General features: G+C 48.1%; 1 protein-coding gene and 1 pseudogene across 2 annotated transcripts in view; one reads left to right on the forward strand and one right to left on the reverse strand.

Moving 5' to 3' along the window:
• Positions 1–326: 326 nt before the first annotated feature.
• Positions 327–2,975, reverse strand: LOC308173336 (glutathione peroxidase 2-like; annotated as a pseudogene). Its single transcript, XR_013938067.1, has 3 exons — positions 2,845–2,975; positions 2,613–2,755; positions 327–1,925 (listed from the first exon to the last, which is right to left on the reverse strand). The product of XR_013938067.1 is annotated as a glutathione peroxidase 2-like (transcript).
• A 2,133-nt stretch (positions 2,976–5,108) lies between these two features.
• LOC308172967 (Fanconi anemia group D2 protein-like) overlaps positions 5,109–26,542 on the forward strand; it is a gene marked incomplete at both ends in the record, with an annotated part of 31,433 nt that continues 9,999 nt past the window's right edge. Inside the window, 29 exons of the mRNA XM_080547932.1 lie at positions 5,109–5,181; positions 5,283–5,426; positions 5,541–5,608; positions 5,710–5,816; positions 5,972–6,023; positions 6,395–6,447; positions 6,556–6,634; positions 6,787–6,911; positions 7,084–7,171; positions 7,518–7,622; positions 7,949–8,043; positions 8,297–8,396; positions 9,598–9,633; positions 9,982–10,131; positions 10,376–10,510; positions 10,719–10,850; positions 11,124–11,213; positions 12,572–12,736; positions 16,902–17,021; positions 17,271–17,344; positions 17,605–17,751; positions 18,136–18,248; positions 18,503–18,618; positions 19,206–19,314; positions 19,503–19,607; positions 19,726–19,820; positions 22,834–22,992; positions 25,576–25,719; positions 26,134–26,262. Coding sequence (XP_080404058.1) covers positions 5,109–5,181; positions 5,283–5,426; positions 5,541–5,608; positions 5,710–5,816; positions 5,972–6,023; positions 6,395–6,447; positions 6,556–6,634; positions 6,787–6,911; positions 7,084–7,171; positions 7,518–7,622; positions 7,949–8,043; positions 8,297–8,396; positions 9,598–9,633; positions 9,982–10,131; positions 10,376–10,510; positions 10,719–10,850; positions 11,124–11,213; positions 12,572–12,736; positions 16,902–17,021; positions 17,271–17,344; positions 17,605–17,751; positions 18,136–18,248; positions 18,503–18,618; positions 19,206–19,314; positions 19,503–19,607; positions 19,726–19,820; positions 22,834–22,992; positions 25,576–25,719; positions 26,134–26,262 — 3,108 coding nt within the window. The remainder of the gene's footprint in view (positions 5,182–5,282; positions 5,427–5,540; positions 5,609–5,709; positions 5,817–5,971; positions 6,024–6,394; positions 6,448–6,555; positions 6,635–6,786; positions 6,912–7,083; positions 7,172–7,517; positions 7,623–7,948; positions 8,044–8,296; positions 8,397–9,597; positions 9,634–9,981; positions 10,132–10,375; positions 10,511–10,718; positions 10,851–11,123; positions 11,214–12,571; positions 12,737–16,901; positions 17,022–17,270; positions 17,345–17,604; positions 17,752–18,135; positions 18,249–18,502; positions 18,619–19,205; positions 19,315–19,502; positions 19,608–19,725; positions 19,821–22,833; positions 22,993–25,575; positions 25,720–26,133; positions 26,263–26,542) is intronic.

The following is a 26,542-nucleotide window of genomic DNA, read 5'->3' on the forward strand; positions in this document are numbered from 1 at the left end:
CAGTAGGATGTTACTCTGCTGCCAAGGGGTCTTTTCAAGGTCGATCCAACATACCAGTAACTACTTCATGGACACAATTCCCGTAAGATAAATTATTGCTCTGTGGTACTGGCATTTGTCTTGTGCTTTTTACATGTGGCACGACAGCATGTAAATGTCTTTGAGGGGCTGCAAATGTCCTATTTGCTGGGCGACCCCTCTGTGATTATGCCCTCCTGAGATGAGTACATTGATTGATATATATCCATATTTATGCCAATGAATAGAAAAGCTTTACATCATATCTGTAATATTATTCTATAGTGAGTGAAAAAGACATCCAGCTGTCCAAATCAGATTTTATTTGAAGTTAAAAACGCTTTTCTTTAAATTCCTCACACTGAAAGCAACTTGCCCATTTCAGCTTCAATTTGCTGTCAAATATATTGAATAGATGTAAATAATCACACTATTTCCAAATAGGTACATAACTGTGTTCTAATATTTATCATATTGCCAATATCTGCAATATTTGTTTTTAATGGAGAATTATTTGGATTGAGAATACAATAAAGACTGGAAGCCTAAAAAAAGGATGTCTTGTTTGGACTAGTTGCTTTTCAAAAGAGCTTTGAATTGGGGGAAAAATAAAAGGTTTTCCACCATCATTATGTCTTGTGATAAATATAGTACCAATGAACAGATGCTGTTTTTAAAGCACGCTTCAGGCTATATTTCCTTCATGTGCAGATGAGCTGTGGAAAGTTCAACTGGAATGAACTGTTATCAGGAATGTGTGTGTATACACCATAATGTGTGTCTCCGACTTTGCACTGGAGTTCAAAGTCTGCTTCCTGCCTATATCTATCCCTGGTCCTGAGAGCTTAGTCTTGGTAACAGGATTAAACACCCCCGTTTGTGTGAAGTGGCCACTTGTTTATAGGCCAGCCCCAATGAAAGGTGCGGAGTGGAATACGCTATTCACTGTATAACTTGAATATGACTGTATGATCATTTTAAATTTGACTACAGCATTGTCTGTCAAAATGACTTGCACTTTCTGGTCATACTACTCTTGCATTGTTCTGTGGAACCCCTTCTCTTTCAACATAGTACAATAGCTCATCGTTGCCACACCTACTTACGGTACTTCCTCATTTCTTCCTTGTGTGTAAACGACAAAAAAGACACAGTTTTACTATAAAACATGTATTAGTCCAAAAGTCACATCACATCAGTGCTCGACTGAGCCCAATGCAACCGTTAGGTAAAGGCTTTTACACTTAATCAGACATCCCCCTCACAAAAGGCTTGGTTTCAAAGGATTCCTTCATTTAGTAAAAGTTCAGAACACAGAGGCATTCAGAACAGAAGAGCACAGCTGCTGTTGAAAAGGTAATGGGTATCACACACAGAGGCTTGGCATCGTAGGAGCAGAGACTAGGCTATATTGTGAGCTGTTGAAAGTCCAGTGATTTGCTTGTGTGATTAAAGGACATTATTTTATGTTGAAAGGCCACCACAGTTCTTAAATTGCCATTGGGTTTCCACTCCCGCATGCCTGCCTCTGTGTGAAGACTACCAGGACGGTTTAGCTAGTTTGCCAGGTTGAGAAGCTTCTTGATGTCTCCCTCAATACCGCTGGTCAGGAATCTCCTGCTGTATCGCTTGAAAGGCTCTCCATCTGGCCCGATAAGAAACTTCTCGAAATTCCAGCAAATGTCATTCCTGCAGACAGGGCTCCAGATGATGCACTTGGGGTCACCCATGAGGGCCATGGGCTCGTCACTTGGTAACGGGAGCTTCTCCTTCAGGTACAGGAACAGGGGGTCTGCGTTCTTCCCGTTCACATCCACCTTCTCGAGGAGCTGGAATTTAGGCTCGAAGCCATTCCCCGGACGGACGTACTTCAAGGACATCAGGATCTCTTCATTAGAACAGTTTTCCTGCATAGAGGGATCAGGGAGGATATTATTGTAAAATCATGTGTACAGTAATACTGAGTGAACTGAGTGACCTTTCGACTAATAAATGATTACACAGCCATGATGAATTAAAGTGGTAGTTCGCTCAACATCTCAAGTTTGTCTGACATTTTCAGACCTAAAAGTTGTATAATGGTATTATGAATCCATGGTACATTGCCCTATAACTGGATCTGAAGTGAATTGAGGACTTCAGTAACATCATTTAGCAAGAAGACCCTGATTAAGATCTGCACACAGGCAACAGCCAAAAAAAGTCCAGAACTTAGTGCAGCAGAACTGTCACTGCAACCTGGCCGGTTTGGCTGAATTATGAATGACCTAACCAGACCAGTGTGAGTGTGCCAGAGCCAGATAGAGTTATGTTTGAGAATATGAACATTTCGTGAGCTTAGAATGATAAGGTTCTATCTCCGTTTAGGGCAGTTCATCAGAGATATTGAGCGTCACAGTTTTTACATTCCATTATGTTCTGTGAGATGGAACCTTTGTATTTTATGAATTACTAACTCAAAAATGTCCAACATTTAAAAAATAACACCACACAGGCATTAATAAACACCTAATGGATCAGATTATGTAAAAAACCCTCAATTTTGACAAATTGAGATAGAACCTTATCATTCTAACGTCACGATTTCTACTTGCCTGATGTCCGAACTGATTGCAGGGCACCCCCAGAACGACCAGGCCCTTGGCGGCGTACCGCTGGTGGAGCTCGTTCATCTGGGTGTAATCCCTGGTGGTGGTGCCTCAGAGGGAGGCCACGTTCTCCACCAGCACCACCTTACCTATGGAGATAGATTGACTATGAAATGAGATTCACTATACTATTGACAGTGTGTATGTATTTATGATATAAATCTATCTCCATATTTACCCTGCAGAGAGGAGAAGTTAAACGCGTCTCCGTTCAGGAGCTTCGCAGACATCTCGTAGAACTTCTTCCCAGACATGATTATTACTGCGGTGGGTGGATCGGTGGATGTCGCCTTATCGTCTAAAACAGAAACTATCTATGCGATGACGGGAGAGCAGTGTTGGAGGATTTATACCTGTTGCGAAAAATGGGAGGGAAATGGGGGAGGCACTTATCTTACCTTATCTGGTGGAGATTTTCCGAGCATTTTTTTTCCAGAGACAGTCAAAAAAAGTGACATAAAACGAATTGTGTTCAACTCTCACTTGTGGCATTATGTAGCCTACTGTATGTATATATATAACAGTATGTATGAAGAAGATAATATTAGGGCAAGATCATATGAGTTAATTCGAGAGAGACACATATGAGCGTGGTTATATTGTTTAGTTTAAGCAGGTCTTTTGTCTATCGCAAGAGAAGTTTTGAGACACCCCCTAGCCTAAAATGGGAGGGAAATGGGGGAGGCACTCATCTTATCTTAGCATTTTTTTCCAGGGACAGTCCAAAAAGTGACATAAAACGAATTGTGTTAAACTCTCACTTGTGGCATTATGTAGCCTACTGTATATATACATATATACATACATACATACATATACATGTGTATGAAGAAGATACTATTAGGGCAAGATAATATAATGTTTAGTTTAAGCAGGTCTTTGTCTATCGCCACTGACATGGTCTAGAAGTTTTGAGACACCCCCTAACCTACGCAGTGCATAAACCCTGGCGCGGGAAGCTCGAGCTGCTATGGAGACCAACAGAACAGCACAGTGACAGAACCTTTCTAACTTCTTTAATTAACAGTTCAGAGACACGACCTCGTTTAAGTTTAGCTAACAGACATCCAACTCAAAACATCAAACATCTGTGAAATACAGAGCCTTGTTATCTAACGTTACGTTTGAGGTAAGTAGCTGACAAGTACGTGTGGTCTATAGATTGATAGATTGTGGGTAAAGCTAGCTAGCGAAAATGCAACCCTGACTAAATCTGGCCAATAACATGAATATCACGTCTTAAACTGAGAAATTATGGCCAAGTGAACGCAAACGTGCCTATATGTTAGTGTCAGGCATTAGAAACATGTGTTGTTATCATTTCCAGCTGTATATTAGTTCGTCTGTCCAAAACCCCTTTCACACATACGAGCCTTCCCAGTATATTAAAAGCCTTGGCTTTTAGCCGTCTCGCTGCTAAGCTAACTCTGAGGTAAACTAACTGGAAAGCTTTTACAATAAGGTTCTATCTCCATTTTTGTCAAAATTTGAGTTTTTTTACATAATCTGATCCATTAGGTGTTTATTAATGCCTGTGTGGTGTTATTTTTAAAATGTTGCCATTTTTGAGTTAGTAATTCATAAAATACAAAGGTTCCATCTCACAAAACATAATGGAATGTAAAAACTTTGACGCTCAATATCTCTGAACTGCCCTAAACGGAGATAGAACCTTATCATTCTAAACGGAGATAGAACCTTATCATTCTAAACGGAGATAGAACCTTCTCATTCTAAACGGAGATAGAACCTTCTCATTCTAAACGGAGATAGAACCTTCTCATTCTAAACGGAGATAGAACCTTATCATTCTAAACGGAGATAGAACCTTCTCATTCTAAACGGAGATAGAACCTTCTCATTCTAAACGGAGATAGAACCTTCTCATTCTAAACGGAGATAGAACCTTCTCATTCTAAACGGAGATAGAACCTTCTCATTCTAAACGGAGATAGAACCTTCTCATTCTAAACGGAGATAGAACCTTCTCATTCTAAACGGAGATAGAACCTTATCATTCTAAACGGAGATAGAACCTTATCATTCTAAGCTCACGAGTTGTGTACGCGATTTACGCAGGAGATTCACTCAGGCAATTACCCTGGTCAAGACCTTGTGGGATTCCATGTCATTCAAGATTCAAGATTGCTTTATTGTCTGTCACGGTCACAGAGTGACAGAAATTCTCCTTTGACAGGCTTTGTGCAGTTCATGAATACGGTTTCCACATTAAAAACACACATAGGTCACATACATACAATAAAAACAGACAGATATAACAGTGTTTATAAAATGTAGTGCCTATTTAAAAAGTCCAGTCATTTAAAAATAATAGTAAAAAAAACAGTATTATGATTTAAAAAGCTAAAATGTTTACCGGGAAGGCTTAGGTGTGAACAGAAGCCTGAACATTGCCTGGTCCGTCTGGACTGTCACCGAGAGATGATGCGCAAGAAGAGACGCTCCTCGACCTCTGTGGATAAAGGCCAAAGCGCCCCACCACCAGACGTGTCAAGTAAGGCATAGCCATCAACTGTGTTTCACAACATATCATATAACATGTATTTCATCCATACCCTAATAGTTAGGGCTGTCCCTCCCTATCCTCTCCCTCAGAATCCAAGAAGACTAGGACCTCTGGTCGTACTCAGTCCAAGTCTGCTCCAGTCCAGGAAGACCCCAGCTATGACTCTGTTTTTGGACAGTTTGTGAGAGAGGCTGGTATTGTCTTGAGACAGGGCAGCACATTCAACGAGATTGGTAAGTGAGACCACCCCCCACCCTCTACAGCTGCTCTGAGACATGTACAGTGTTTATGAAAGGGGTGATGGATGGATATTGCAAACATTTCTGTTGTTATTTTTTCCCCTCAAGTCGTGGATCAAGTGGTTTTCCAAAAAAAGCTCCAGCTAAGACTACGAAAGAGTCCCAGATACCCCGGTGTATGTATTAAGACTACTTCCAGACTGAAACATTTATATTGCCCCAAAAGTCTCTAACAGAGTAATGTGTAACGGAAGTACTACTTCTCTTCATCTAACAGATCGTCCAGGAGTTCATCACAGGACTGGAGTCTCACATCGAGGACCCTGAGAGGTTCAGGAACTGTCTCCTGCCTTGTGTCCCGCGGGTGTCCGATGGGGACCCCAGGTAACTATGAAGAACCCCAAGAGCCCGATAACCTCAGACTCTCGTTGTGGGGTCTGTGGATTCCTCCAAAAAACAATGTCATTTTGAAGGAAACACTATAAAGTCATTAGGATATGATTGAATGAAACCTCCATTGTTTCCTGTCTGTGGTGCAGGTCAATTCAGGAGAGTCTGCTGCGCATGCTGCTGGGGATTGAGATGCTGCAGGTAGGACTTCTTTTTAAATTTTTATTTATTTATTACTTAGTTTTTTTGGGAGAGCATCAATTGTGAATACCACATTGATAAAAAGTAAAAAAGGTATACCCTCTATAAAAAAGACAAATGACAATACTAAACACCAAAACAGCATATAAAGACTAACAAAAACGAAAATAGCACAACCATAAACAGACATGAATAAAAAAAATAAAAACAACCAAACAAAACCCATCAGTCAGGTGATCTATATGCAGATAGGACTTCTATGGAAAAGCACCTAGTGAGTCGTGAATGAAATGTGGTACGGGTGTCTGCATCTGTCCTCCCCTGGATGTGACCTGACCCTGAATTCCACATTCCTTTTTTCCTCTTTGTAGACTTTGATCATGAACACCTTGTTTGAGAAACTTCCTGAATTCATGTTCGATGGGTAAGTGTTTTTTTTGTTTGAACGTTTTATGTCATATACTTCAGTACGTAGTCGTTTTTGGGTAGGTTTCCTTGTAAACTCTAAACTTTGTTTCCCTATCGTCCCTAGTGCTGCAGAGGATGGTCTCAATATCCCTCATGTCATCGTCAACCAGTTCAAGTTGTTAGACAGAGTCATGGACAGCAAGGTACTCTCACCTCAAAGACAACATATCTTTAGAGGGTGTTCCCTAAATCCATACCTGAGTCATGTAATCTGTATGCCCTCATTACGTAGCAGACAGGGCTCACGAGTCTTTCTCTTCTGACCTCTGACCTCCCCCTGCCCCTGTCATTACAGGACCTAGCAGGTAAGCTGATGCAGCTGGTTTCCGTGGCACCCGTGGAGATCCAGCGTGACATCATCACCAGTCTGCCTGAGATACTGGAGGACTCCCAGCATGGCGACATCGCCAGGGAGCTCAAGTGAGTGGAGTCCTTGGCAGCCACAGTCTGTGGTGCTAACGTGATCTCATAGAGGAGCTCTGTGAGGAGGAGTAGGCGTAGGAGTATCTGTTTTAACTTTGTAGCTTCTCTCTCTCTCTCTTTCTCTCTGTTTTAACTCATGTCTTCTCTCTTTCTCTCATCACCGCTGTAGCTCCTTGCTCCAGCAAGACACCCAGCTTACTGTGCCCATCCTGGACGCTCTCCCTAGCTTGAACCTGAGTTCATCTCTGTTAACTGAGGTAGCCTCCTAGACACACAGACACACACACACACACACACCCACATCTCCTCTATCGGGAGCTTTTGTTGTCGTGCCAGTAAGGCTAGAGTTACACAGTGCACAGTCTTAGTCTTTAACATGTTCAATCATTCATAGTCACAGGGTTCACTGACTGAAGGTGTACTTTACTCGTGACAGAACCTGTCCTTTTAATGATTGTGATATCTCTGTAATTAACCTTATCCTTAACGGAGGCTCTGATAACCACTAGTAATACCTCAAATAGCCTTTTGGCCTCCACCTGCCTTGAGAGTGGGGGGGGGGGGGGGGGCACTGGCTATGTCCTGATGCCACTGTTGTTTCAGGTGCGCAGGGCTGTCATGGCAACCCTGTCTGCCGTACAGCTGGAGGACTTACCTGTGGTGGTGAAGTTCATCCTACACTCTATCTCCGCCTCCGACGCCTATGAGGTCAGAGACAGCCCGTGTCGTGTCAGCACCGCCTTCGTCACGCCTTTGTCATGTCTTTTTTTGATGACGCTAATAAGGTGAAGTCGCACTGTACTGTGTATCGAGTGAAACTTAAAAAAACATTAGTCATCAGCACATAGCTACAGTACATAGATCCAGATAGCGTGCCAGGCAACTTATTCACGATGAGGTTTGCAGGATGAGGTTTTGTCACAGACTACCATCCATGGGGTCACAGACCACCATCCAGGGGGTGAACGGTGAGATGTTGTTGGGGATGTCACTGAGTGGTGCTGGGTGTCCTCTCTCTCTCTCTCTGGGGCCAGGTGGTACGTGACCTGCGTAAGAAGCTGGAGCTGTGTGTCCTCGAGCCCGTGCTGCAGGCCTCCCAGAGCCGCAGGAAGGACAAGGGGACCACAGGGTGAGCCACTCCCAACGCTGTCTGTCTGTCTGTCTGTACATGCAGGCATTCGACCATGTGATATTCTCTCCTGGTTCCTGGAATGCCACAGACAATCCTGCAGGCTTTTTGTCCCAGCTCAGCAGTGATGGCACTAGACTGGAACAACTGGCTCTCCAGGACCAGGAATGAGTATCACTGCTCTAATGATTCCTCAAGGCAAGACCAGGCCACTAGTCTCCAGCTTATGTTGACCTCTTGTTTGGGGATCCAGGTCCTCGACCTCCACAGCAGCCAGCAGCGTCGCCTTGGTGCTGGATGTCATCAAGTCAGCCGTGCGCTTCCAGAAGACCATATCAGAGGCCTGGCTCAAGGTAGGGAGAGGCCTGGCTCAAGGTAGGGGAGGCTTGGCTCAAGGTAGGCAAGGACAGGACGGAGAGGTGTATAGATGGGGTGGCTGTGGCGCAGGAGGTAGAGCCGCCATCTAACGGTCGCAATGTCGGTGGTTCGAACCACGATGTCGAGGTGTCCTTGGGCAAGACACTGAACCCTAAATTGCTCCCAAGGAGTGGGCCGGCGCCTTGCAATGGTAGCTTGCCGCCATTGGCGTGTGAATTAGGGCTGGGTTCAAAAAATCGATTTCCCGATTCTGAATCGATCTTCATTAAATGAGCGATTTATCGATTCATAAATCCCGAGATCGATTTTTTTTTTTTTTTTTTCTTTTCTTTTTCCTCTCAGCTTCAACCCGCAACGAGATCTCGTGGCCAGATCTCGCGCTACAAGAATGTATCTCACGCAACGTGAGGTCTCAACACTAAAATCTAAAAACATGTCGATGGCAGGGACACTCAAGTCACCACCAGGCTTAAAGTCAGATGTCTGGGTGAATTTGGGATTTTAAAAATGTGACGATAGAGATGAGCTGGACAAAAGCAAAGTCATATGTAAATAAAAAGTACATTCATGTAACTGCTTTGGCGTCAATTCATTGATATGTTTAACAATGCTACATGTTATAGGGTTCCTTGAACCATTTATAGCATTAGTTCGGAGAATCTCTTTCATATTCAAGCAAAAAATGTATATTGTAACTAGATCGAATCGGAATCGAATCGAATCGAATCGAATCGTGAATCGAATCGAATCCGGAGCTGTGAATCGGAATCGAATCGTTTTGGGAAATCAGTGGCGATACCCAGCCCTAGTGTGAATGAGAGGCTATTGTGAAGCGCTTTGGAATACGGCACTGTATAAGTCAGTCCGTAGATGAGAGCAGTCATATGTCATCCTCTCTGTCATCAGAATGCCCGCACCCCAAAATGCCAAATTGGAAAAACTAGTGTCACCATGCCTAAAAGCTGCTACTTTGAGTTTTGCTATTAAATTGGCGAAGACCTCCGAATTTGAATTGACCGCTAGCCAAACTAAAGGGACTGTTTTCACCTAAAAAGGGGCGGGGGCATGACGCAAGGGCAAAATACCCAGATGAGCTGCTCTCATCTATACAGTACAAAACGACAACAACCGGTGTATTCTCCCCCCTAATGTGACTCTACCTCCGTCTCTCTGCAGGTCATAGAGAGTGTCGACACGCCAGAGGACCACAAGGTAAACCTCACATGTGACTGACTGCTCCTCCTGGTTCTATCTCACACCTGACTGACTGCTCCTTCTGGTTCTACCTCACGCCTGACTTGACTGCTCCTTCTGGTTCTCTCTGTTTCTAACCTGACGAGGTCGGGGTTCGAACTTCGAACCCGGCTCTCCCCCACGTGGAAGACACAAGCGTCTACCCTTAATGCCGAAAGGACATCCTCAAGCGGGGACACTTTCTAGGCGTTTCTAGGTCTCAGGCTTGGGCTACCTCATCACAGGAGCGTGCCTCCGAACCCCCTCCGCTACGCTGATAACACAGGGGTTGTTGTGTCTTGTTGTCTCGCTGCTGTGTGGCGTCAGGTCCTGGACCTGCTGGTGCTCTTCATCCTCCACGACGCCTCCAACGCCAACCACAGCCGGCGGGGGGCCGAGAGGCTGCTGAGGGTGAAGGTGAAAGGAGGACAGGTCCTGGAGGCCCTGCTGCAGAAGACCTTCAGGGGCTACCCACAGGTGGGACAGCAGCCTAACCCTTCCTCTGCTGGACACCTACAGGAGAGAGAGGAGGACGCTAGGACTGTCATATGGAACGTGCATGACAATGTCAATATGGTGCAGTTGTGGTTACTGTTTGAATCGTTTGTTGATGGTGTGTGTGTGTCTGTGTGTGTGTGTGTGTGTGTGTGTGCGGGCTTGCGTGCGTGGGCGTGGGTACGTGCGCGTGTGTGTGTGTGCTTGTGCGCGTGTGTGTGTGTAGGTCATGCGGGGGTACTTCCCCTCCATCCTGACCCTGGCCCAGAGCCTGCTGCGCTCCCCAGACCCCTGCCACGTTCCCTTCGGAGTGCACATGTACAGGCACTCATTCACTGCCTTTGACTCCTACTGCCAGCAGGTGGGTTGTGTGTGTGTGTGTGTGTGTGTGTGTGTGTCTTGTGTGTGGGTGGGTGAGTGTCATTTTGGAACAGCGTGTGTGTGTGTGTCTGTGTGCATGAGAGAGAGAGTGAGATCATCCTTTCCATATTTTGAGAATCAATATCGCCTTGTGACATTGAGCCTGCCTGACAAGTCAATGTGTGTGTGGTCCTCTGTGTGTGGTGTAGGAGGTGGTGGGCTCTCTGGTGACCCACGTGTGTAGTGGTGTGGGGGGGGAGGTGGACGTGGCCCTGGAGCTGCTGTGTGGCCTGGTGAAGGACAAACCCTCTGAGATGGCCCTCTATGCCGTCTTCGTCAAGGTGAGGAGTGTGACCCAAACAGAGTCCAGAGAACCACAACCAGTCATTCAGCGCAATTCTATCCATCCATAGGGGTTAGGGTATCCGATTAGGATGTCCGATTTCTTTTGTCATTATACATTTTTCACTTCATTTATCTTTTTATTGGAAGAAGCAAATATAAGCATGTAAAAAAAAAAAAAAACACACCGTCTATTTCTTACGCCCGAGTGTGCCACGTGCAGTGAGAGCTGCCCTCCAATGGGGTCGGTTTAAATACTGGTGTGTTTGCAGGGAATCCTGGACTACATGGACAACCTGAGTCCCCAGCAGATCCGCAGGCTCTTCTACCTGCTCAGCGCCCTGGCCTCAGCGCACATCCAGGTGAGGACCAGGAGCAGGGCATCCAGGGGGGGGTCTTATAGGTCCCATCCCATAACCCATCACTGCCTCATTTTAAGTACCCCTGCTCCACTACCCCCGCTATCCCTCACCTCCGCTCTTCCTCACCCCTACCTCCTCCGTCTCTCTCCCCTCTCTCTGACTGTTAGTATTTTTATACATCTGTATTTGCCAGTGTTTTATTGTTTTATTGTTTTATTGTTTATTGTATTACTTAACCTTGTTTTATTTCTAGCTTCCCATCCCCCCCCCCCCCCAAAGAGCCATTGATTTTTGGTCAGGCTGCATTTGCAAATAAGAATTTGTTCTTACATGTTTGCCTGGTTAAATAAAGGTTAAATAAAAAAATAAAATAATAATATATATAGTGCCTACAACCAACCATACTCTTTTTCTCTTCTTCTTCTTCTTCTTCTTCTTCTTCTTCTTCGTGCATGCTGGTATTGGGTGTGTGAGAGGGGGGTTGGTGGCAGAGGGCTACTGAGGATTCTATCCCGGTTGTCCCTGCTGTCTTTTTTTTCATGTCTCCCCCCCAACACATTTCTGGTTATTATTCCAGGGCAGAGAGGTTTAGTGAGGTTTGAGGAGTTGTAGTGTAGACGTGGTGGTTGGGTTTTAGAACGATGCGGTTCAGGTGTGTGTCTGGGGCTCGACAGTGGAGGAAGTCTTTTTAGCGGTGGTGTCAGCAGGTGGGTCATAGCAAGGAGAGCTGCAGAGCCTCACCAAGCCGGTTCTTCTTGCTGTTGAAACGCGAAGAACTGGTTGGAGATTAGGCACCGGCTCCCAACCGGCCCTCAAACTGCCTCGGAGCCAGATGGCTGGAGATCAACGGCTGACCGGCGCCACTAACCCCAGGACAGGGTTGGTTGTGGCTTGACATCTCCCCGATAGGACGCTAGCGCACCCTGTGGGACGCACACGCTTGGGGTGGCTGTGGCGCAGGAGGTAGAGCCGGCGTCTAATGATCGCAAGGGAGGCAGATCGGCGGTTCGTACCCCGGCTGGCCATGTGTGGAAGTGTCCTTGGGCAAGACACTGAACCCTAGCTTGCTGCCGCCTTGCGTGGTAGCTTAGTTACCGCTATTGGTGTGTGAAAGTGTGTGTGAATGGGTGAATGAGAGGCCGTTCAAAGCGCTTTGGAATAAGGCGCTATATAAGTGCAGTCTATTTACCAATACCCTGCATAAACCTCCCATAGAGCATCTACAGCTGGGGGCTAGTGCTGACTTTGTCGCATCTATTGTCGTTGTGCTAGTGTGTTTCTGTGTGGAATTGTGCCAATAAAGCCTTTTTTTTCTTTAGAACTCAAATGATCTCTCTCTCTCTCGGCCCTTTCCTCAGGATGACATGCACATATTGATCCGTAAGCAGCTCCGCAGCACGGTGGCCAAGTACAAGCGCATCGGCATCATCGGTGCCGTGATGGTGGTGGGCAGCATGGGCGCGGCCAGGGACGTGGTGAAGGACTCTCAGGGCAGCACGCTACCCAAGGACACCTACGAACAGGTGACTGCTACAGACAGCTGACACCTACAGACAGCTGACACCTACAGACAGGTGACTGCTACAGACAGGTGACTGCTACAGACAGGTGACACCTACAGACAGCTGACACCTACAGACAGGTGACTGCTACAGACAGGTGACTGCTACAGACAGCTGACACCTACAGACAGGTGACACCTACAGACAGGTGACACCTACAGACAGGTGACTGCTACTGACAGGTGACTGCTACAGACAGCTGACACCTACAGACAGGTGACACCTACAGACAGGTGACTGCTACAGACAGGTGACTGCTACAGACAGCTGACACCTACAGACAGGTGACACCTACAGACAGGTGACTGCTACAGACAGGTGACTGCTACTGACAGGTGACTGCTACAGACAGGTGACACCTACAGACAGGTGACACCTACAGACAGGTGACACCTACAGACAGGTGACACCTACAGACAGGTGACACCTACAGACAGGTGACACCTACAGACAGGTGACACCTACAGACAGGTGACACCTACAGACAGGTGACACCTACAGACAGGTGACTGCTACAGACAGGTGACACCTACAGACAGGTGACACCTACAGACAGGTGACACCTCCAGACAGGTGACTGCTACTGACAGGTGACACCTACAGACAGGTGACTGCTACTGACAGGTGACACCTACAGACAGGTGACACCTACAGACAGGTGACTGCTACTGACAGGTGACACCTACAGACAGGTGACTGCTACTGACAGGTGACACCTACAGACAGGTGACACCTACAGACAGGTGACTGCTACTGACAGGTGACACCTACAGACAGGTGACTGCTACTGACAGGTGACACCTACAGACAGGTGACACCTACAGACAGGTGACTGCTACTGACAGGTGACACCTACAGACAGGTGACACCTACAGACAGGTGACTGCTACTGACAGGTGACACCTACAGACAGGTGACACCTACAGACAGGTGACACCTACAGACAGGTGACTGCTACAGACAGGTGACTGCTACAGACAGGTGACTGCTACTGACAGGTGACACCTACAGACAGGTGACTGCTACAGACAGGTGACACCTACAGACAGGTGACTGCTACAGACAGGTGACACCTACAGACAGGTGACTGCTACTGACAGGTGACACCTACAGACAGGTGACACCTACAGACAGGTGACACCTACAGACAGGTGACTGCTACAGACAGGTGACACCTACAGACAGGTGACTGCTACTGACAGGTGACTGCTACAGACAGGTGACACCTACAGACAGGTGACACCTACAGACAGGTGACACCTACAGACAGGTGACACCTACAGACAGGTGACTGCTACAGACAGGTGACTGCTACAGACAGGTGACACCTACAGACAGGTGACACCTACAGACAGGTGACACCTACAGACAGGTGACTGCTACAGACAGGTGACACCTACAGACAGGTGACACCTACAGACAGGTGACACCTACAGACAGGTGACACCTACAGACAGGTGACTGCTACTGACAGGTGACACCTACAGACAGGTGACACCTACAGACAGGTGACACCTACAGACAGGTGACTGCTACTGACAGGTGACACCTACAGACAGGTGACTGCTACTGACAGGTGACACCTACAGACAGGTGACACCTACAGACAGGTGACTGCTACTGACAGGTGACACCTACAGACAGGTGACACCTACAGACAGGTGACTGCTACTGACAGGTGACACCTACAGACAGGTGACACCTACAGACAGGTGACACCTACAGACAGGTGACACCTACAGACAGGTGACTGCTACAGACAGGTGACTGCTACAGACAGGTGACTGCTACTGACAGGTGACACCTACAGACAGGTGACTGCTACAGACAGGTGACACCTACAGACAGGTGACTGCTACAGACAGGTGACACCTACAGACAGGTGACTGCTACTGACAGGTGACACCTACAGACAGGTGACACCTACAGACAGGTGACACCTACAGACAGGTGACTGCTACAGACAGGTGACACCTACAGACAGGTGACTGCTACTGACAGGTGACTGCTACAGACAGGTGACACCTACAGACAGGTGACACCTACAGACAGGTGACACCTACAGACAGGTGACTGCTACAGACAGGTGACTGCTACAGACAGGTGACACCTACAGACAGGTGACTGCTACTGACAGGTGACTGCTACAGACAGGTGACACCTACAGACAGGTGACACCTACAGACAGGTGACACCTACAGACAGGTGACACCTACAGACAGGTGACTGCTACTGACAGGTGACACCTACAGACAGGTGACACCTACAGACAGGTGACTGCTACTGACAGGTGACACCTACAGACAGGTGACACCTACAGACAGGTGACTGCTACAGACAGGTGACTGCTACAGACAGGTGACACCTACAGACAGGTGACACCTACAGACAGGTGACACCTACAGACAGGTGACTGCTACAGACAGGTGACACCTACAGACAGGTGACACCTACAGACAGGTGACACCTACAGACAGGTGACACCTACAGACAGGTGACACCTACAGACAGGTGACTGCTACTGACAGGTGACTGCTACAGACAGGTGACTGCTACTGACAGGTGACTGCTACTGACAGATGACACCTACAGACAGGTGACTGCTACAGACAGGTGACACCTACAGACAGGTGACTGCTACTGACAGGTGACACCTACTGACAGGTGACACCTACAGACAGGTGACTGCTACAGACAGGTGACTGCTACAGACAGGTGACTGCTACAGACAGGTGACACCTACAGACAGGTGACTGCTACAGACAGGTGACACCTACAGACAGGTGACACCTACAGACAGGTGACTGCTACTGACAGATGACACCTACAGACAGGTGACTGCTACTGACAGGTGACTGCTACTGACAGGTGACACCTACAGACAGGTGACTGCTACTGACAGGTGACACCTACAGACAGGTGACACCTACAGACAGGTGACTGCTACAGACAGGTGACACCTAAAGACAGGTGACACCTACAGACAGGTGACTGCTACAGACAGGTGACACCTACAGACAGGTGACACCTACAGACAGGTGACACCTACAGACAGGTGACACCTACAGACAGGTGACTGCTACAGACAGGTGACTGCTACAGACAGGTGACTGCTACAGACAGGTGACTGCTACTGACAGGTGACACCTACAGACAGGTGACTGCTACAGACAGGTGACTGCTACTGACAGGTGACTGCTACAGACAGGTGACTGCTACTGAGTGGATGACCGCAGAACAGACACACATCATCATGCCTGGCGCTGGGAGGAGCACATGCTCATTATTTGACATAATAATGGCGCTTCTCCACTACCGTCTCGTACCGTACCAGAACCCGTGTGCCTGGTTTGTATTGCTTTCTCCACTGCCAACTGGGCCATACCGGGCCGTAGTACCCGTACTGATTTTAGTTACCCTTCCTGACTCGGAGCTAAAGGTACTATCCGTGCTACGATGTGACGCTGCAGACCGTTGATCGGTCAATGGAAATCGTCACAATAACGTCATCCCAGGTTGATATTCCAGTTCACCGCTAACCGCCATTTTTAAATACCACAGATTTCGCTCTAGGCGAATCTAATGCTGTAATGTCATTTACTTTTTCTGTAATTACTTATTAATTAATTACTTAAAATCTTTACTTATTAAAGATTTTAAATTATGATAACCATCTTATTATCTTCGTTTAATGTCATTTCAATGCATTATAGACCTTTTCTTTACAACAAGCATAACAAAGAAATCGCTATTATGGCGATGTGCTGTGCCTATGCTAGACCGGTCCACAGTCCAGCGCGCTTCGGGTTTTGGTGCTCAGCAGAGGACAATAATAGCAAAACTATTACCTGGGCACTTCCAAGACACCGGAGCACTCATATATGCGTGTTTGTCACAGGATGTCACCCTGTTCCTCTGCAACAAACGGCATCAGTCCAATGGAAGCGTCAAGCACAGCCTTTCCATAGAAATACATTGGAGCGCGATTCACATTTCCGAGATGTACAATCCTTAAATTATTACCTGTGGCGTTTGACAGCGGATGAACGTAGACATATTTAATGTAACGTTATCTGTGTGTGTGTGTGTGTGTGTGTGTCTGTGTGTGTGATCCCCACCCCTGTAGGTGACAGCCCTGTTGGAGTTAGTGAGGTCCTGCAGTGAGAGTTCCCCCGAGGCTGCAGCTCTGTACTATGATGAGCTGGCCAACCTGGTTCTGACCTCCACTCTGGACCCGCTGGTGCAGGTCTGCCTCAACCCGGCCCCACACACCCTCTCTCATAGTCCTATAAACCTATTATCCTCTTTGATTGACTACTACTACTTACACCCCTGTTATCTGAATTGACCCTTATAATAATGTTTAACGATTTTCGTAATTTAGAAAAAAATGTTTTAACGAATTGCGTTGAGGCAGTGCCAGTTTCACGGTGGGGGGGTAGCTGTGGTAGCTGTTAACAGAGCTGCTCTGGTTTTGTTGCTCTGGCCTCCCCAGACCTGCATAGGGGAGAGTGTACTGCAGGACTTCCAGGAGGACTTTGTTGTGGATCTTGGACCAGACATCACAGGGTGAGTGGTTAGCCACTGTTCTGAAGTCTGTTCAGGTAGCAGGATGATGGGGCCACATGGGTTTGGCAGCGTACTGATGATGTTATCTTTATTATCTTTTATTGAGCAAACGGGTTGAATGTTTTGCCCTTTTATCCTCGAGACAAAACGAATAGATTTTGTGGACTTTGCATCGTGTCTGGTGAAAGTAACGACTGTCTTCTGTGTGTGTCTGTGTGCGTGTCTGTGCCTGTGTGTGTGTGCGTGCGTGTGCGTCCCAGCTCCTTCCCCTTCCCTGCCTGTGTGATGTACAACCTGGATAAGGATGAGAGTCAGGAAGGCATCGCCATCAACCTGCTGCCCCTGCTGTCTGCCGATCTCCACCACATGGGGGAGCTGTGGAGCCACACAGAGAGCAAGGCAGAGAAGTCAGTCACTCGCTACAAAACCCTGCCTAAATCAAACAGCTCCAATTATCTCAAGTAATGGCATTGCTTCGTGATCTCAATACAGAGATGTGATGGCAGTGAGCACTGTTTAGTGTAAGATTTGAGATATCGGGGAGATATAAAGGGACACTTCACTGTTTTCAACCTCATATTCATTTTCTTCAGAACAATACCAGTGTCTCCATCGGTGATATCTCTTGAGTTCCTGGTCTATGAAGTGTGAAACATATGAAGTCTGTCAAACATATTGTGGTATCCCTCTCACTGTGACCGGGGAAATTCCAGTGAGGAGGGTGTCTGACCTCTCTGTGTGTGTGTGTGTGTGTGTGTGTGTGTGTGTGTGTGTGTGTGTGTGTGTGTTAGGAGGGTGTCTCCTGTCTGCCTGTCTCCGTTCTTTCGGCTGCTCAGGCTGTGTGTGGCGCAGCAGTACAGAGAGCAGTACGGCGAGGACCTGAGGGGGATAGACGCCCTGCTAGGTGAGGAGGGGAGGGGGGGGGGGCTGCTGGGTGAGGGGGGGGTGGGGGGGGGGGGCTGCTGGGTGAGGAGGGGGGAAGGGGGGGGGGGGTGAGGGGCTGCTAGATGAGGGGAGGGGGCCTGCTGGGTGAGGAGGGGGGGAGGGGCTGTTGAACAGGTTTTGTATGGGTTCTTCCTGTGACAGATATTCTCTGGATCTTACGGTTTGTGTTTGTTTGTGTGTGTGTGTGTGTGTGTGTGTGTGTGTGTGTCCCAGGTTGTCCTCTGATCATGACAGACATGGAGGTGGTGGAGAAGGCAGAGAGCCTGTCTAAGCCTGAGAGAGAGATCCTCTGCAACCTGCTCTTCTCCGCCATCAACTGGTTCAGAGAGGTAATGACACGTCTGGAGAACACCATGGGCCAGTTCCATATACATAAATTAAGACTGGTTTAAGCCTTAGACTAGTCTTATATTCTCAGGTTAGATCAGCCATTTATTTGCCCTGTCGCACATGGCTGCCTCGTACAGGTCAGTCAGGGTACTACTACCCTGATCACGTGAGATTTCTGGCTTGGGGGATGAGACTCTAGACTGTCATAGATCAGATCTTTATGTATGTGGTGTGCTGTATTGGGAATATCGGAGCGCACCACACACAATACGATCAAACTGTTAAATCCATGATTTTTTATCTTCATGTGTGGGGTCTCTCTCAGATAAAAAAATCTGTTAAGATTTAGAAAATCTTTATGTGTGTACCAGGCTTAAGAATGCCTGTTGCATAAAAAATAAGACTGACTTATTTAGCCACCTTCCCCCCTGGCTAAGCTTGATTTAAGAGTGTAAGAGTGTTGCTATGGGAACGAGTCAGGGCAAGTAGCTAGCTAACACTGTAACAGTGCGGTAAACTACTTCACTGGTTAAAACTCTGTGTGTGTGTGTGTGTGTGTGTGTGTGTGTGTGTGTGTGTCCTGCAGGTGGTGAATGCCTTCTGCACGCAGCTTGACACTGAGATGAAGATGAAGGTGATGACTCGTCTTCAGAACATCACCTACCTGCAGACTCTGCTGGAGAGAATCCTGGCAGGTACAGTACTAATATACACACACACACACACACACACACACACAAACATGCCATACTGCACAGTATCATTAAAGATTGTTAAAATTGTCAACAGACCCTTTTTGTCAACAGACCCCACCAGGCTTTGAGTTTCACGATGGTTGTGTGTGTGTCAGTAACACGTTGTTGTGTGTGTGTCTGTGTGTCAGTAACCCCAGGCTACTCTCCTCCTCTGGCTAACTTTGATGGCGAGAGCATCTGTGAGGGTCCAGCTGTGCCCAGCTCCACCGCTGCTGCTAAGAAGCCCAGGAAAGGTAACCAGGCTGAGCAGCAACATAACGGCAGGAAAACCTGTTTTATCACTAGCTTTTTATGTACTAAGCTGTCTCTGTCTCTCTGTCTGTCTCACACACACACACACATTTCTTGCAGAGGGTACAGGGAAGAAGAGGAAAGCCCCTGGTAAGAGCTCGTCAGAAGACAGCTCTGTGGTGGAGGAGGGGCCCGAGGCAGAGGAGAGCCAGCAGGTAAGGTCTCATCCGTCCACCATGACCTCTACACCCATCACCTCCATCCCCCATGACCCCTACACCCATCACCTCCATCCACCATGACCCCTACACCCATCACCTCCATCCACCATGACCCCTACACCCATCACCTCCATCCACCATGACCCCTACACCCATCACCTCCATCCACCATGAACCCTACATCCATCACCTCCATCCCCCATGACCCCTACACCCATCACCTCCATCCACCATGACCCCTACACCCATCACCTCCATCCACCATGACCCCTACACCCATCACCTCCATCCACCATCAGCCCTACACCCATCACCTCCATCCACCATGACCCCTACACCCATCACCTCCATCCACCATCAGCCCTACACCCATCACCTCCATCCCGCATGACCCCTACACCCATCACCTCCATCCACCATGACCCCTACACCCATCACCTCCATCCACCATGACCTCTACACCCATCACCTCCATCCACCATGACCCCTACACCCATCACCTCCATCCACCATGACCCCTACACCCATCACCTCCATCCACCATGACCCCTACACCCATCACCTCCATCCACCATGACCCCTACACCCATCACCTCCATCCACCATGACCCCTACACCCATCACCTCCATCCCGCATGACCCCTACACCCATCACCTCCATCCACCATGACCCCTACACCCATCACCTCCATCCACCATGACCCCTACACCCATCACCTCCATCCACCATGACCCCTACACCCATCACCTCCATCCACCATGACCCCTACACCCATCACCTCCATCCACCATGACCCCTACACCCATCACCTCCATCCACCATGACCCCTACACGCATCACCTCCATCCCCCATGACCCCTACACCCATCACCTCCATCCCCCATGACCCCTACACGCATCACCTCTATCCACCATCAGCCCTACACCCATCACCTCCATCCACCATGACCCCTACACCCATCACCTCCATCCACCATGACCCCTACACCCATCACCCAGGGTTTCCGTTAGAAAAATTTGCCGTCGGACATCGTGTCCGGGAAGAATTCGATTTACCGGACAAACGTGATATATTCCGGTCATCATATTAAAATATAATAAAAAATTTTTTTTTCAAAATCATATATTTTTTTCCTCCAAATCTAATATAGCTGTTTGTCGCGGTGATTACTGTTGTGTAGCGGCCTATATATGCCATTTAATGTCTATTTCTCATCCGATACGATTAGAAGCGAGCTATATAATATATAATAATATAACATGATTTGACGCATGCGCGCTATGCCATGCGTCAAATCCAGCGCTGAACGGGTCCAGCGCTGAACGGGCGCCTCACTGGGAACTGAACAGACAGCATCGATCAATGAACGGACTCCACATTACGTTAACTGAAGTTTGTTAAATTGTTTGGGATTAATGTGAGTTTTCTATTTTCTCTTTACAGTTTTACCCTTTTTTTTTTTTTTTATCAATAAAACAACGTCATTTCTATAAGTCTCGCTGGTTGGGAAGGCATTTCGTTTAGCTCGGGAGTATGACAATGGGAAGAACATAACTGTTTATTGAGAAACAATTGATAGGCAGTCTGGGATACGTATATAAAGAAATACCACAATGTCTAGATGTATAACATTTTATTGAACAGTAACAGTGCAAGCATGTAGGCTACGGGGAACAGGGATTTTGGTCAGTAGGTCCTTTGTACAGAGGGCGTTTCTCTCCGACAACGCGTTCCCAGGTACCATGGAAGTCATAGGTAGTCCAGCACACTGACAGAGAGACAGACAGACAGACAGACAGACAGACAGATAGACAGACAGACAGACAGACAGACAGACAGACAGACAGACAGACAGACAGACAGTCAGCTTACTTCTACCCTTTTGAGTGGAATTACTCCTTTAATTAGCTGTTAGCCATCTCAAAGCCCCCTGAGTTGCTCGTCAACACTGAGAATAGACCACATTATAGAAACCAAAACACCGTTTTTTAAAATCCACAGGGAATAACCGAGAGTGTAAGGAAAGGCACACCCAGCGCTGTCAGTGGTGGGGAGACTTGAAGTGGCTTTGCTTGATTTCCATCACAGATTCAAGGATTGAAACACTGATGAAAATAGGGAGTAATAGTGATGGGATTATTTTAGATTATTTTAGATTAGATTAGATTAGATTAGGTGAGATTCAACTTTATTGTCATTGCAGAGTACAAGTACCAGACAACAAAATGCAGTTTAGCATCTAACCAGAAGTGCAAATAGTGATATAAAAACAAACACTTAACTTTCGGGGAAACTGCTAAAATAAAATAAATAAAATAAATTAAAAAAGAAAGCGACTATTAGCACCGCCGAATGACAACAAACGTATGAGTAATGAGTAAAACAATGTCACTTTTATAGTATGTTGTTTAACTTGCCTTTCGGTCGCCATGGCTCTGGTGTGTGTAGCAGCTTCAGCTAGCTGGCTGGAAACTTCTAGGGGTGCGTTCGTAAACACGCTCTGAGAGCGCCGGAGCGCACGCTGGCTTCGATGTCACAGAGCGACCGAGTCGTTCGATTGGACGAGAGGCGTTCCGCGAGTGCTGATCGGATTTCCAGAGCGTGTTTACGAACGCACCCAGCCAGCTTTAGCGAATTGTATTCAAAGGGAATTATTTTCACCGGACAATATGTCCGACGACTTTTCAATTTGTCGGACTTCACAAAATTTTACCGGACAAAGACCGGCAATTGCCGGTTAACGGAAACCCAGCCATCACCTCTATCCACCATCAGCCCTACACCCATCTGAGTCAGAAATCTGTACATGGGCCCTGTTTGAATACTAGACGAAATCCCCAATCAAACACGATGTGAAGTTTGGTGAGAGCTATGTAGTGGCAAGCTTGCATCGATGGATCCAGTCATACAGCAGTAGATCAGTGATAACCTCGAGGGAGGGAGGGAGGGAGGGTGCGCTTTGGGAAGTGTTCAACCAGGGCCATGCTCCGTCCTCCTCTGTGCAGGAGCAGCCGGAGAAGGAGAAGGGGAAGGAGAAGGGGAAGGAGAAGGAGAAGGAGGCCATGGCGGGGGTGAGCCTGGGGCCCTACCGGCCCTTCTTCAGAGAGCTGGACATGGAGGTGCTCAGTGTGCTGGACATCACTCCCCAGGACATCACTCCCCAGGTAGGACATCATAAGGTAGGACATCACTCCTAAGGTAGGACATCACTCCCAAGGTAGGACATCACTCCCAAGGTAGGACATCACTCCCAAGGTAGGACATCACTCCCAAGGTAGGACATCACTCCCAAGGTAGGACATCTCAAGGTAGGACATCACTCCTAAGGTAGGACATCTCAAGGTAGGACATCACTCTCAAGGTAGGACATCATAAGGTAGGACATCACTCTCAAGGTAGGACATCACTTCCAGCAGGTCCAGCCTGGGAAAGTCAGACATAGGTCCCATCAGCAGCTATGAGTTCATGAAATGAATATGAATTTGTCATTCAATTCAATTCAATTCAATTATACTTTATTTATCCCCGTGGGGAAATTCATTTTGCCACGCCACTCTCTAAAAACAACACATGACAACACAACATAAAGGACAGACAACAATACTGGGCCAGCCATGTATAGTATCTAAAAAAAAAACAGTGAGATCATGAAAGAAAAGTGGATAAAAAGATGGCTATAGTTATTATATTAAAATACAAAAAAGTGATGATGATGATTAAAATAAATAATAAATACAGATTCAGGAGCCTTGACCCCGACTACTACTTTAGTTGCCATTGAACAGTCTTAGTGCAGCCGGGATAAATGATTTTTTATATCGCTCCGTCCGGGAGCGTACCGAAATGAACCGCCCTCTGCGGCGGCTGCTGGTTTGCCCAGCGAGGACATGATGGAGGGGGTGGTTGGGGTTGTCCCTGATGGACAGAAGCTTGCTCCTAGTCCTTCTCTCCACCACCGTCCCCAGAGAGTCCAGGCTCCTTCCCACCACTGAACCCGCCTTTTTTACGAGCTTGTCCAGCCGTCCGGTATCCCTCTTGGAGATGTTTCCCCCCCAGCAGACTGCAGCGTAGAAGAGAATGCTGGCCATGACAGACTGGTAAAACATGGCCAGCATCTCTCCACACACTTCAAAAGACCTAAGTCTCCTTAGGAAGTACAGCCTGCTCTGGCCCTTCTTGTAAAGTGCCTCTGTGTTGGTGGACCAGTCCAGTTTGTCGTCCAGATGCACCCCCAGGTACTTGTAGGTCTTCTTCACCACCTCGATATCCTCGCCCCGGATGTTAATGGGCAACCGAGGTGGCTTAGACCTACGGAAGTCTATAACTAGCTCCTTGGTCTTGGTTTGATTGAGGAGCAGACCATTCCTCTCGCTCCAGACGCTGAAGGCTCCTATCAGATCCCTGTACTCCCCCTCCCGTCCATCCCTCACGCACGCCACTATGGCTGTATCGTCAGAGTACTTCTGTACGTGGCAGGACTCTGAGTTATAGTTGAAGTCTGATGTGTACAGGGTGAACAGGAAGGGAGCCAGCACAGTTCCCTGCGGAGCCCCGGTGTTGCTCACTACTGTGTCCGAGACACAGTTCCCCAGCCTGACTGACTGTGGCCGTCCAGTGAGGTAGTCCATGATCCAGGATGTAGTGGAGGGATCAACCCCCATATCTGAAAGCTTCTCTCGGAGTAGAAGAGGCTGGATGGTGTTAAAGGCACTTGAGAAGTCGAAAAACATTATCCTCACCTGACTTCCCGGCTCATCCAGGTAGGAGTAAGCACGATGGAGGAGGTAGAGGACAGCGTCATCCACACCAACTTTTTCCTGGTACCCGAACTGCAGGGGATCGCGTGCATGTTCAGTCTGTGGTCTCAGATGTCTCAGAAACAGCCGCTCCAGTGTCTTCATACTATGTGAAGTGAGGGCAACCGGTCTGTAGTCGTTGAGCTCGGCCGGGCGCCCAGTTTTGGGTACTGGCACGAAGCTTGAAGAGCTTCTGGAGGGGCTCAGCCAGTTGGTCTGCACAGACCTTCAGCAGCCGCGAGCACACCCCATCAGGACCCGCCGCCTTTCCAGGGTGCAGCCTCTTCAGCTCCGCCCTTACCTCCTCCACTGTGAGGGACAGGGGGGGGCTTGGTGGGAGAGAGGGGGGGGGAGGGGAAGGGGAGGGGAGGGGAAGGGGGCCCAGCCGTGCTGCCGAGGCTGTAGCTGTGGGATGTGGGGGAGGCTGTTGAAGCGGGAGAGGTAGTGGGAGGGGCAGCAGGGACAGAGTAGGCACCGGCCGCTGAGTCAAACCTGTTAAAAAAGTGGTTGAGCTCATTGGACTTAGCCAAGTCTGGGACCGCTGCCTGACTGTTCTTCCGTTTGTAGCCGGTGATGTTCTTCATCACAGGTGTTCTTCCACACCTCTCTGGTGTTGCTGTGTTGCAGCTTCCTCTCCACCTTGTTCTTGTAGTCCACCTTGGCCTGTTTCATACTCCTCTTCAGCTCTTGTTGTATCAGCCTGCGCTTCTCTCTGTCCCCCTCTCTACATAGGCAGCTTGGTTCAGTAGCTTCTTGATGTTACAGGTAATCCATGGTTTATTGTTGGGAAAGCAACTGGTTATATACAGGGGACAGGGGGGGATTTTAATCAGATTTGACTACATTTAAATTTAGTTGATTCACACCCAACATGAAGGGACTGGCAGAGGGCCAGTAGAACCAGTGTGACGTGTCCCAGTCCTGTAGTAAAGAGAGGCTGTGCTCCTTTAGGAGGAGGAGGTCCAGAAGGAGGTCCAGAAGGAGGTCCGGGAGGAGGTCAAGCTGGGCCCGGCAGAGCTGGTCTTTCTGCTGGAGGACATGAGGCGCAAACTGCAGTTCAGCCTGCAGACCACCAAGAGAGCCCCGTTCTCCAAGGTAGGAGACAGACACGCTGCCTGAACACACACACACACACACACACACACTCACCTCACTGCAGGCGTTCATCCCAGCTCAGCAGTGACACACCTGATCCAGCTCATCCGGGTCTTGAAGATCAGTCGCTGGGCTCAGCCGGATGTGATAGACTAGACAGGGACAAAAACCTGGACCCACTGCGGCATGACTGAACACCCTGATATATCTTCCTCGTGACTCGTGATTGGGGATACAGGGGTACAGTGAACATCACCTCTCCTCTCGTGTGTGTGGTGGTGTGTGTGGTGGTGTGTGTGGTGGTGTGTGTGGTGGTGTGTGTGGTGGTGGGTGTGGTGATGTGTGTGGTGGTGTGTGTGGTGGTGTGTGTGGTGGTGTGTGTGGTGATGTGTGTGGTGTGTGTGTGTCCTGCAGGGGAAGACAGACAGGAGCGTGGGCTTCTCCCACCTGCAGCAGAAGACCCCGGAGGACATCACCGCCCGCTGTGTCCAGCTGCTGCCCACCCTCTGCACCCACCTGGAGAACTGCCACAACCACTTTCAGGTGCCCACACACACACACACACACACACACACACACACGTACACTGGCAGGGTAAGGTCGAAGGAGAGGAGAAGGTCAAGTACTCCAGATGAGAGAAGCTTCTCTGACTGGATGTTGAAGTCACCCAGTAGTGGAGCGGAGTGCCAACGTCAGGGAAGGAGCTGAGAAGGACATCCATCTCTTCTAAGAAGTGACCGAGCTGGCCTGGGGGGCGATGGATAACAACAATATGACGTTTGACAGGGGACGAGACAGAAACAGCATGGAATTCGAAGGAGGA

The sequence above is a fragment of the Nansenia antarctica genome (assembly GCF_963989245.1).
Source record: "Nansenia antarctica genome assembly, chromosome: 18".
Lineage (NCBI taxonomy): Eukaryota > Metazoa > Chordata > Actinopteri > Argentiniformes > Microstomatidae > Nansenia > Nansenia antarctica.